Genomic DNA, 13,606 nt, shown 5'->3' with positions numbered 1-13,606 from the left:
GCTGACAGAGTTGTTTGACAGCAAAGGACAACCAATCATTGAAGAGCAGCTTCTCAGTGATAAAATACTACATTGCCTTACTCCAGTTTCTATTGGATGTTCGGATCATGTGACCCAGTCACCTCAGAGTACAGTGTATGGGGGAGCTGTGACTGTGAGTAATGTATTCCCTGATTACAGGGACATGTGACCCATGTAGTGTCACACACACCGTATATTACACGTGACACACACTGCTACACACGTGACACCCCCGTCTGTGCTCCCGTGTAACATGTTCCTGTGCTGTGTGCAGGTCTCCATTCCTACCAGGGGATGTACGGCTGTGAGCTGGGAGATGACGGCAGCACGACGGGGTATGATCAGGATGGATATGACGGGAGAGATTTCCTGCACCTGGACACAAAGAGCTGGATCTATATCCCCATCATGCACGAGGCTCAGATCAGTACACAGAGATGGAACAGCCCAGATGTACGAGTGGGGGAGATACACAGGATTTATCTGCAGAATACCTGTATAGAGTCACTGAAGAGATTCATCACCTATGGGAGAGAGGATCTGGAGAAGAGAGGTGACACCACACATTATATACACTGTGGCCCTCATTCCGAGTTGATCGCTCGCAAGGCGAATTTAGCAGAGTTGCTCACGCTAAGCCTCGCCTACTGGGAGTGTATTTTAGCTTCTTAAAATTGCGAACGATGTATTCGCAATTTTGCGATTACAAACTACTTAGCAGTTTCAGAGTAGCTTCTGACTTACTCGGCATCTGCGATCAGTTCTGTGCTTGTCGTTCCTGGTTTGACGTCACAAACACACCCAGCGTTCGCTCAGACACTCCCCCGTTTCTCCGGCCACTCCTGCGTTTTTTCCGGAAACGGTAGCGTTTTTATCCACACGCCCCTAAAACGCCATGTTTCCGCCCAGTAACACCCATTTCCTGTCAATCACACTACGATCGCCGGTGCGAAGAAAAAGCCGTGAGTAAAAATACTATCTTCATTGTTAAATTACTTGGCGCAGTCGCAGTGCGAACATTGCGCATGCGTACTAAGCTGAAAAACGCTGCGATGCGAAGAAATTTACCGAGCGATCAACTCGGAATGAGGGCCTGTATCTATATACCTGTATCACATTTATATTACACCTCATCATACATCCCTATCAGTTATACTGGTCATTTCTTCATGTGTCTCATTACATTATACTGTCCTGTACTCAGTGGTGTAACAATGGGAGAGAGGAGAAGAGAGGTGACACCACACATTATATACACTGTATCTATATACCTGTATCACATTTATATTACACCTCATCATACATCCCTATCAGTTATACTGGTCATTTCCTCATGTGTCTCATTACATTATACTGTCCTGTACTCAGTGGTGTAACAATGGGAGAGAGGAGAAGAGAGGTGACACCACACATTATATACACTGTATCTATATACCTGTATCACATTTATATTACACCTCATCATACATCCCTATCAGTTATACTGGTCATTTCCTCATGTGTCTCATTACATTATACTGTCCTGTACTCAGTGGTGTAACAATGGGAGAGAGGAGAAGAGGTGACACCACACATTATATACACTGTATCTATATACCTGTATCACATTTATATTACACCTCATCATACATCCCTATCAGTTATACTGGTCATTTCCTCATGTGTCTCATTGCATTATACTGGCCTGTACTCAGTGGTGTAACAATGGGAGAGAGGATCTGGAGAAGAGAGGTGACAACACACATTATATACACTGTATCTATATACCTGTATCACATATATATTACACCTCATCATACATCCCTATCAGTTATACTGGTCATTTCCTCATGTGTCTCCTTACATTATACTGTCCTGTACTCAGTGGTGTAACCATGGGAGAGAGGAGAAGAGAGGTGACACCACACATTATATACACTGTATACCTGTGTCACATTTATATTACACCTCATCATACATCCCTATCAGTTATACTGGTCATTTCCTCATGTGTCTCATTACATTATACTGTCCTGTACTCAGTGGTGTAACAATGGGAGAGAGAAGAGAGGTGACACCACACATTATATACACTGTATCTATATACCTGTATCACATTTATATTACACCTCATCATACATCCCTATCAGTTATACTGGTCATTTCCTCATGTGTCTCATTACATTATACTGTCCTGTACTCAGTGGTGTAACAATGGGAGAGAGGATCTGGAGAAGAGAGGTGACACCACACATTATATACACTGTATCTATATACCTGTATCACATTTATATTACACCTCATCATACATCCCTATCAGTTATACTGGTCATTTCCTCATGTGTCTCATTACATTATACTGTCCTGTACTCAGTGGTGTAACCATGGGAGAGAGGAGAAGAGAGGTGACACCACACATTATATACACTGTATACCTGTATCACATTTATATTACACCTCATCATACATCCCTATCAGTTATACTGGTCATTTCCTCATGTGTCTCATTACATTATACTGTCCTGTACTCAGTGGTGTAACAATGGGAGAGAGGATCTGGAGAAGAGAGGTGACACCACACATTATATACACTGTATCTATATACCTGTATCACATTTATATTACACCTCATCATACATCCCTATCAGTTATACTGGTCATTTCCTCATGTGTCTCATTACATTATACTGTCCTGTACTCAGTGGTGTAACAATGGGAGAGAGGAGCAGAGAGGTGACACCACACATTATATACACTGTATCTATATACCTGTAACACATTTATATTACACCTCATCATACATCCCTATCAGTTATACTGGTCATTTCCTCATGTGTCTCATTACATTATACTGTCCTGTACTCAGTGGTGTAACAATGGGAGAGAGGAGAAGAGAGGTGACACCACACATTATATACACTGTATCTATATACCTGTATCACATTTATATTACACCTCATCATACATCCCTATCAGTTATACTGGTCATTTCCTCATGTGTCTCCTTACATTATACTGTCCTGTACTCAGTGGTGTAACAATGGGAGAGAGGAGAAGAGAGGTGACACCACACATTATATACACTGTATACCTGTGTCACATTTATATTACACCTCATCATACATCCCTATCAGTTATACTGGTCATTTCCTCATGTGTCTCATTACATTATACTGTCCTGTACTCAGTGGTGTAACAATGGGAGAGAGAAGAGAGGTGACACCACACATTATATACACTGTATCTATATACCTGTATCACATTTATATTACACCTCATCATACATCCCTATCAGTTATACTGGTCATTTCCTCATGTGTCTCATTACATTATACTGTCCTGTACTCAGTGGTGTAACAATGGGAGAGAGGAGAAGAGAGGTGACACCACATATTATATACACTGTATCTATATACCTGTATCACATTTATATTACACCTCATCATACATCCCTATCAGTTATACTGGTCATTTCCTCATGTGTCTCATTACATTATACTGTCCTGTACTCAGTGGTGTAACAATGGGAGAGAGAAGAGAGGTGACACCACACATTATATACACTGTATCTATATACCTGTATCACATTTATATTACACCTCATCATACATCCCTATCAGTTATACTGGTCATTTCCTCATGTGTCTCATTACATTATACTGTCCTGTACTCAGTGGTGTAACAATGGGAGAGAGGATCTGGAGAAGAGAGGTGACACCACACATTATATACACTGTATCTATATACCTGTATCACATTTATATTACACCTCATCATACATCCCTATCAGTTATACTGGTCATTTCCTCATGTGTCTCATTACATTATACTGTCCTGTACTCAGTGGTGTAACAATGGGAGAGAGGAGAAGAGAGGTGACATCACACATTATATACACTGTATCTATATACCTGTATCACATTTATATTACACCTCATCATACATCCCTATCAGTTATACTGGTCATTTCCTCATGTGTCTCATTACATTATACTGTCCTGTACTCAGTGGTGTAACAATGGGAGAGAGGAGAAGAGAGGTGACACCACACATTATATACACTGTATCTATATACCTGTATCACATTTATATTACACCTCATCATACATCCCTATCAGTTATACTGGTCATTTCCTCATGTGTCTCATAACATTATACTGTCCTGTACTCAGTGGTGTAACAATGGGAGAGAGGAGAAGAGAGGTGACATCACACATTATATACACTGTATATACCTGTATCACATTTATATTACACCTCATCATACATCCCTATCAGTTATACTGGTCATTTCCTCATGTGTCTCATTACATTATACTGTCCTGTACTCAGTGGTGTAACAATGGGAGAGAGGATCTGGAGAAGAGAGATGACACCACACATTATATACACTGTATCTATATACCGGTATCACATTTATATTACACCTCATCATACATCCCTATCAGTTCTACTGGTCATTTCCTCATGTGTCTCATTACATTATACTGTCCTGTACTCAGTGGTGTAACAATGGGAGAGAGGAGAAGAGAGGTGACACCACACATTATATACACTGTATCTATATACCTGTATCACATTTATATTACACCCCATCATACATCCCTATCAGTTATACTGGTCATATCCTCATGTGTCTCATTACATTATACTGTCCTGTACTCAGTGGTGTAACAATGGGAGAGAGGATCTGGAGAAGAGAGATGACACCACACATTATATACACTGTATCTATATACCGGTATCACATTTATATTACACCTCATCATACATCCCTATCAGTTATACTGGTCATTTCCATATGTGTCTCATTACATTATACTGTCCTGTACTCAGTGGTGTAACAATGGGAGAGAGGAGAAGAGAGGTGACACCACACATTATATACACTGTATATACCTGTATCACATTTATATTACACCTCATCATACATCCCTATCAGTTATACTGGTCATTTCCTCATGTGTCTCATTACATTATACTGTCCTGTACTCAGTGGTGAGGAGAAGAGAGGTGACACCACACATTATATACACTGTATCTATATACCTGTATCACATTTATATTACACCTCATCATACATCCCTATCAGTTATACTGGTCATTTCCTCATGTGTCTCATTACATTATACTGTCCTGTACTCAGTGGTGTAACAATGGGAGAGAGGAGAAGAGAGGTGACATCACACATTATATACACTGTATATACCTGTATCACATTTATATTACACCTCATCATACATCCCTATCAGTTATACTGGTCATTTCCTCATGTGTCTCATTACATTATACTGTCCTGTGCTCAGTGGTGTAACAATGGGAGAGAGGAGAAGAGAGGTGACATCACACATTATATACACTGTATCTATATACCTGTATCACATTTATATTACACCTCATCATACATCCCTATCAGATATACTGGTCATTTCCTCATGTGTCTCATTACATTATACTGTCCTGTACTCAGTGGTGTAACAATGGGAGAGAGGATCTGGAGAAGAGAGGTGACACCACACATTATATACACTGTATCTATATACCTGTATCACATTTATATTACACCTCATCATACATCCCTATCAGTTATACTGGTCATTTCCTCATGTGTCTCATTACATTATACTGTCCTATACTCAGTGGTGTAACAATGGGAGAGAGGAGAAGAGAGGTGACACCACACATTATATACACTGTATATACCTGTATCACATTTATATTACACCTCATCATACATCCCTATCAGTTATACTGGTCATTTCCTCATGTGTCTCATTACATTATACTGTCCTGTACTCAGTGGTGTAACAATGGGAGAGAGGAGAAGAGAGGAGACACCACACAGTATATACACTGTATCTATATACCTGTATCACATTTATATTACACCTCATCATACATCCCTATCAGTTATACTGGTCATTTCCTCATGTGTCTCATTACATTATACTGTCCTGTACTCAGTGGTGTAACAATGGGAGAGAGGAGAAGAGAGGAGACACCACACAGTATATACACTGTATCTATATACCTGTATCACATTATTTCTCTGACGTCCTAAGTGGATGCTGGGGACTCCGTCAGGACCATGGGGATTAGCGGCTCCACAGGAGACAGGGCACAAAAATAAAAGCTTATGACTAGGTGGTGTGCACTGGCTCCTCCCCCTATGACCCTTCTCCAAGCCTCAGTTAGGTTTTTGTGCCCGGCCGAGAAGGGTGCAATACTAGGTAGCTCTACAGAGCTGCTTAGGGATAAAAGTATAGACCTAGTTTTTCTTATTTTCAGTGAGTCCTGCTGGCAACAGGCTCACTGCAGCGAGGGACTAAGGGGAGAAGAAGCGAACTCACCTGCGTGCAGAGTGGATTGGGCTTCTTAGGCTACTGGACATTAGCTCCAGAGGGACGATCACAGGCCCAGCCATGGATGGGTCCCGGAGCCGCGCCGCCGGCCCCCTTACAGGTGCTGAAGAAAGAAGAGGTCCGGAAATCGGCGGCAGAAGACGTCCATGTCTTCACTGAGGTAGCGCACAGCACTGCAGCTGTGCGCCATTGCTCTCAGCACACTTCACACCGCGGTCACTGAGGGTGCAGGGCGCTGGGGGGGGCGCCCTGAGCAGCAATGTAAACACTCATTTTTTGGCAAAAAAATACATCACATATAGTCCCTGAGGCTATATGGATGTATTTAACCCCTGCCAGGTTCCGGAAAAAAGCGGGAGAACGGCCGCCGAGAAGGGGACGGAGCCTATCTCCTCAGCACACAAGCGCCATTTTCCCTCACAGCTCCGCTGGTAGGAAGGCTCCCAGACTTTCCCCTGCACTGCACTACAGAAACAGGGTAAAACAAAGAGAGGGGGGGCACTAATTGGGCTTAATACTGCTATAAGGGAAAACACTTTATTACAAGGTTGTCCCTATACATATATAGCGTTTTTTGGTGTGTGCTGGCAAACTCTCCCTCTGTCTCCCCAAAGGGCTAGTGGGGTCCTGTCCTCTATCAGAGCATTCCCTGTGTGTGTGCTGTGTGTCGGTACGCGTGTGTCGACATGTATGAGGAGGAAAATGGTGTGGAGGCGGAGCAATTGCCTGTATTAGTGATGTCACCCCCTAGGGAGTCGACACCTGACTGGATGGTCTTATTTAAGGAATTACGTGATACTGTCGGCACGTTACAAAAAACGGTTGACGACATGAGACAGCCGGGAAATCAATTAGTGCCTGTCCAGGCGTCTCAAACACCGTCAGGGGCTCTAAAGCGCCCGTTACCTCAGTCGGTCGACATAGACACAGACACGGACACTGACTCCAGTGTCGACGGTGAAGAAACAAACGTATTTTCTCTGACGTCCTAGTGGATGCTGGGACTCCGTCAGGACCATGGGGATATAGCGGCTCCGCAGGAGACAGGGCACAATAATAAAAGCTTTAGGATCAGGTGGTGTGCACTGGCTCCTCCCCCTATGACCCTCCTCCAAGCCTCAGTTAGATTTTTGTGCCCGGCCGAGAAGGGTGCAATCTAGGTGGCTCTCCTGAGCTGCTTAGAATAAAAGTTTAAGTTAGGTTTTTTTCTTTCAGTGAGACCTGCTGGCAACAGGCTCACTGCTACGAGGGACTTAGGGGAGAGAAGTAAACTCACCTGCGTGCAGGATGGATTTGCTTCTTAGGCTACTGGACACCATTAGCTCCAGAGGGATCGAACACAGGCCCAGCCATGGAGCCCGATCCCGGAGCCGCGCCGCCGACCCCCCTTGCAGATGCCGAAGTCGAAGAGGTCCAGAGGTCCAGAAACAGGCGGCAGAAGACTTTCAGTCTTCATAAGGTAGCGCACAGCACTGCAGCTGTGCGCCATTGTTGTCAGCACACTTCATACCAGCGGTCACTGAGGGTGCAGGGCGCTGGGGGGGGCGCCCTGGGCAGCAATGTATTATACCTTTTTTATGGCTAAAATACATCACATATAGCCCTTGAGGCTATATGGATGTATTTAACCCCTGCCAGATCTCATAAACTCCGGGAGAAGAGCCCGCCGTTTTAGGGGGCGGGGCCTATTCTCCTCAGCACACGGCGCCATTTTCCTGCTCAGCTCTGCTGAGAGGAAAGCTCACAGGCTCTCCCCTGCACTGCACTACAGAAACAGGGTTAAAACAGAGAGGGGGGGCACTTATGTGGCGATATGATTACATATGTGAAAATGCTATAAGGGAAAACACTTGTATAAGGTTGTCCCTGTATAATTATAGCGTTTTTGGTGTGTGCTGGCAAACTCTCCCTCTGTCTTCCCAAAGGGCTAGTGGGGTCCTGTCCTCTATCAGAGCATTCCCTGTGTGTGTGCTGTGTGTCGGTACGTGTGTGTCGACAGTTAGGAGGACGATGTTGGTGAGGAGGCGGAGCAAATTGCCTGTATTGGTGATGTCACTCTCTAGGGAGTCGACACCGGAATGGATGGCTTATTTAGGAATTACGTGATAATGTCAACACGATGCAATGGTCAGTTGACGACATGAGACGGCCGGCAAACAAAATAGTACATGTCCAGGCGTCTCAGACACCGTCAGGGGCTTGTAAAAACGCCCATTTACCTCAGTTGGTCGACACAGACAGGGACACTGACTTCAGTGTCGACGGTGAAGAAACAAACGTATTTTCCTTTAGGGCCGCACGTTACATGTTAAGGGCAATGAAGGAGGTGTTACATATTTCTGATACTACAAGTACCACAAATAAGGGTATTATGTAGGGTGGGAATAATCTACTTGTAGTTTTTCCTGAATCAGATATATATATATATATATATATATATATATATATTGTCCAAAAAGTAGGCACTCTCCAGGCTTATACAAGCTTCAACAAGGGATTTTATTTGGTACTCACAACATAGAAATGCAAGGTGTAATCACTTGCATGGCAATATGGTAGCAGCAGCGACGTTTCGGTCCATCCGGACCATTTTCAAGCTTTACAGCAAAGTATGCCCATTTAGAATCCACAACAGCAGAGTTATTCACAGCGGAAGTGTCATACCCCATTGCTGGCTGTCTTTTATGTGCCCTGAATGCCGCCAAAATCAATCACAGGCGCGGCATGCGTTTCAAACACCAAGTGGAACGCATCCGCGTCTAGTTCCGGTTCCGGTCACGTGATCTATGCGTCTCAACCACCGGCATGAAACGCATATTGATACCGGACTCCTACATACACGTCTCACAGTATCACGTGACCGTTTATCCATAATACCATCAGCGATACATTACTGCATCACTAGGTACATATAATAAAAGTATCTTCAAGGAAAAAATTAATAACAACGCCGCCAATATACCTGAACAGTATGGCAGACATTAATAGACATCTATGGGCATTCCAGGGCTAGCCAATGACAACCAGCAAAGCTTAATATTCCATACTTTTTTTTAAAAAACATATAAAGCACACACATACATAACATATAATTAAAAATATATGCACCCCTACGCATATGTGCACCCAAAATTGGGTACTCACATACATATGTAGGTGCATACATAAAAAATGTGGTGGAGCTGTAACCAAAATTAAATATCAAACAAAAAATTAATATAGAGATACTTCACTATAGGGACGCCATTTTCACTAGCCTAAAAAAATTTTTAGATTCATTTGCTCATTCAAGCCCCTAGGAGCTAGTGTATCAAGACGGAAAATCCATTCAGATTCACGTTTGTGCAATTCCAAAATTCTATTCCCTCCCCTAATCGATGGGGGGATCCAATCAATAATACGACAACGTAGCATAGGAATCTGATGTCCCATCTCCAGCCAATGTTTTGCCACTGGTTTATCCGACTGTCCCGTCATGATTGCCTGTCTTATTGAATATCGGTGATTCGCCATTCGTTCTCTAAAACACCGTTGTGTCAAGCCAACATATACTAGCCCACATGGGCATATAATCAGGTAGATCACGTGATCCATAAGGCAATGCAGCCGATGTTTGATGTATATTGGACGCCCACTATGCGGGTGGGGAAAGGAGGCACCTGGAATCAGGGATCTACATGTCGTGCAGTCAGAGCACTTGAAGCAACCTTTGCGTGCGGATTTCAACCATGTATCCCTATTAGCTTTTCCGGGATTTAGCAAGGGGCGCATAAGGAGCTGTTTCAAATTCGCACCACGGCGATATGCCATCATTGGTTGTTGTTGTAGATCCCGCCCCAGCTTGGGGTCCGAGGCCACAATCCTCCAATTTCGTCTGAAGGCCGCACGTTACATGTTAAGGGCAATGAAGGAGGTGTTACATATTTCTGATACTACAAGTACCACAAATAAGGGTATTATGTAGGGTGGGAATAATCTACTTGTAGTTTTTCCTGAATCAGATATAGATATATATATATATATATATATATATATATATATATATATATATATATATATATATTAAAGTGTGTGATGATACGTGGGTTTCCTCCGATAGAAAATTATGGGAGGTATACCTTTTCCCGCCAGAAATGAGGGCGAGTTGGGAAACACACCTTAGGGTGGATAAGGCGCTCACACGCTTATAAAAACAGGTGGCGTTACCGTCTCCAGATACGGCCGCCCTCAAGGAGCCAGCTGATAGGAAGCTGAAAAATATCCAAAAAAGTATATACACACATACTGGTGTTATACTACGACCAGCAATCGCCTCAGCCTGGATGTGCAGAGCTGGGGGGGATTGGTCGGATTTCCTGACTGAAAATATTGATACCCTTGACGGGGAAAAATATTTTATTGAATATAGAGCATTTAAGGATGCATTTCTATATATGCGAGATGCGCAGAGGGATATTTGCATTCTGGCATCAAGAGTAAATGTGATGTCCATATCTGCCAGACGATGTTTATAGACACGACAGTGGTCAGGTGATGCAGATTCCAGACGGCACATCGAAGTATTGCCGTATAAAGGGGCGGTCCATCGGACCTGGTGGCCATGGCAACAGCTGAAAAATCCACTTTTGTTACCCCAAGTCACATCTCAGCAGAAAAGGACACAGTCTTTTCAGTCTCAGTCCTTTCGTACCCATAAAGGCAGGAGGGCAAAAGGCCAGTCATATCTGCCCAGGGTTAGAGGAAAGGGAAGAAGACTGCAGCAGGCAGCCCATTCCCAGGAACAGAAGTCCTCCACAGCTTCTGACAAGTCCGCAGCATGACGCTGGGGCCATACAATCGGACTCAGGTGCGGTAGGGGGGTCATCTCAAGAGTTTCAGCACACAGTGGGCTCACTCGCAAGTGGACTCCTGGATCCTACACGTAGTATCCCAGGTGTGCATTGGAAATTCGAGACGTCTCTCCCTCACAAGTTCCTGAAGTCTGATTTACCAACGTCTCCCTCCAACAGGGAGGCAGTATTGGGAAAAAAATTCACAGGCTGTATTCCCAGCAGGTGATAATCAAAGTACTCCTCCTACAACAAGGGAAGGGGTATTATTCCACACTATATTGTGGTACTGAAGCCAGACGGCTCGGTGAGATCTGAAAGATTTGAACACTTACATAGAAGGGCTCAAATCAAGATGGAGTCACTCAGAGCAGTGATAGAGAACCAGGACGATATGGTGTCACTGGATATCAGGGACATTTACCTACATGTCCAGATTTGCCCTTCTCACCAAGGGTATCTCAGGTTCATGGTACAGAACTGTCACTATCAGTTCAGACGCTGCCGTTTGGATTGTCCACGGCACCCCGGGTCTTTACCAAGGTAATGGCCGAAATGATGTTTCTTCTTAAAAGAAATATGGACGCTTTCCTGATAAAGGCAAGGTCCAGAGAACAGTTGGAGGTCGGAGTAGCACTATCTCAAGTAGTTTCTACGACAGCACGAATGGATTCTAAATATTCCAAAATCGCAGCTTTTTCCGACGACACGTCTACTGTTCCTAGAGAGGATTCTGGACACAGTCCAGAAAAGGATGTTTTCTCCCGGAGAAGAAAGCCAGGGAGTTATCCGAGCTAGTCAGGAACCTCCTAAAACCAGCAAAGGTATCAGTGCATCATTGCACAAGGGTCCTGTGGAAAATGGTGGTTTTCTTACAAAGCGATCTCATTCGGTAGATTTCACGCAAGAACTTTTCAGTGGGATCTGCTGGGAAAATGGTCCGGATCGCATCTTCAGATGCATCAGCGGATAACCCTGTCTCCAAGGACAAGGGTGTTTTCTTCTGCGGTGGCTGCAGAGTGCTTATCTATGAAAGGGCTGCAGATTTGGCATTCAGGACTGGGTCCTGGTGACCACGGATGCCAGCCTGAGTGGCTGGGGAGCAGTCACACAAGGAAAAAATTTCCAGGAAGTGTGATCAAGTCTGGAGATTTCTCTCCACATAAATATACTGGAGCTAAGGGCAATTTACAATGCTCTAAGCTTAGCAGGACCTCTGCTTCAAGGTCAGCCGGTATTGATCCAGTGGGTCAACATCACGGCAGTCGCCCACGTAAACAGACAGGGCGGCACAAGAAGCAGGAGGTAATAGCAGAAACTGCAAGGATTCTTCGCTGGGCGAAAAATCATGTGATAACACTCTCAACAGTGTTAATTCCGGGAGTGGAAAACTGGGAAGCAGACTTCCTCAGCAGGCATGACCTCCACCCGGGAGAGTGGGGACTTCAGCGGGAAGTCTTCCACATGATTGTAAACCGTTGGGAAAAACCAAAGGTGGACATGATGGCGTCCCGCCTGAACAAAAACTAGACAGATATTGCGCCAGGTCAAGGGACCCTCAGGCAATAGCGGTGGACGCTCTGGTAACACTGTGGGTGTACCAGTCAGGGTATGTGTTCCCTCCTATGCATCTCATACCAAAAGTACTGAGAATCATAAGAAGGAGATGAGTAAGAACGATACTCGTGGTTCCGGATGGGTCAAGAAGGACTTGGTACCCGGAACTTCAAGAGATGCTCACGGAAGAACCGTGGCCTCTACCTTTAAGAAAGGACCTGCTCCAGCAGGGGCCTTGTCTGTTCCAAGACTTACCGCGGCTGCGTTTGACGGCATGGCGGTGGAACGCCGGATCCTGAAAGGGCATTCCAGATGAAGTCATCCCTACCCTGGTCGAAGCCAGGAAGGATGTAACCGCAAAACATTTTCACCCATTTGGCGAAAATATGTTGTGTGATGTGAGGCCAAGAAGGTCCCTACAGAGGAATTCCAACTGGGTCGTTTCCTACATTTCTTGAAAACAGGACTGTCTATGGGCCTAAAATTAGGGTCCATTAAGGTTAAAATTTCGACCCTGTCGAATTTCTTCCAGAAAGAACTGGCTTCAGTGCCTGAAGTTCAGACATTTGTAGAAGGGGTACTGCATATACAGACTCCTTTTGTGCCCCCAGTGGCACCTTGGGATCTCAATGTTTTTGAGTTTCCTAAAGTCACATTGGTTTGATCCACTCACCACTGTGAACTTAAAATATTCTCATGGTAGGTGAAGATGCTATTAGCCCTGGCTTCAGCCAGGCGTGTGTCAGAATGGGCGGCTTTATCATATAAAAGCCCTTACTTAATTTTTCATTCTGACAGGGCAGAATTGAGGACTCGTCCTCAATTTTTCCTTAAGGTGGTTTCTGTTTTTCACATGAA

General features: G+C 44.2%; 1 protein-coding gene across 3 annotated transcripts in view; it reads left to right on the top strand.

Annotated features, from left to right (window-relative positions):
- The window catches only part of LOC134949559 (H-2 class I histocompatibility antigen, Q9 alpha chain-like), a 342,846-nt gene that overhangs the window by 125,235 nt on the left and 204,005 nt on the right, over positions 1-13,606 (top strand). For all 3 annotated transcript variants that reach the window (XM_063938218.1, XM_063938217.1, XM_063938216.1), the window contains exon 3: positions 296-574. In XM_063938218.1, coding sequence (XP_063794288.1) covers positions 296-574 — 279 coding nt within the window. The remainder of the gene's footprint in view (positions 1-295; positions 575-13,606) is intronic.

This window comes from Pseudophryne corroboree, chromosome 8 (assembly GCF_028390025.1).
Source record: "Pseudophryne corroboree isolate aPseCor3 chromosome 8, aPseCor3.hap2, whole genome shotgun sequence".
Taxonomy (NCBI): Eukaryota; Metazoa; Chordata; class Amphibia; order Anura; family Myobatrachidae; genus Pseudophryne; species Pseudophryne corroboree.
Note: the sequence above shows the minus strand (reverse complement) of the source record. Positions and strands in the feature narration are given on the sequence as shown.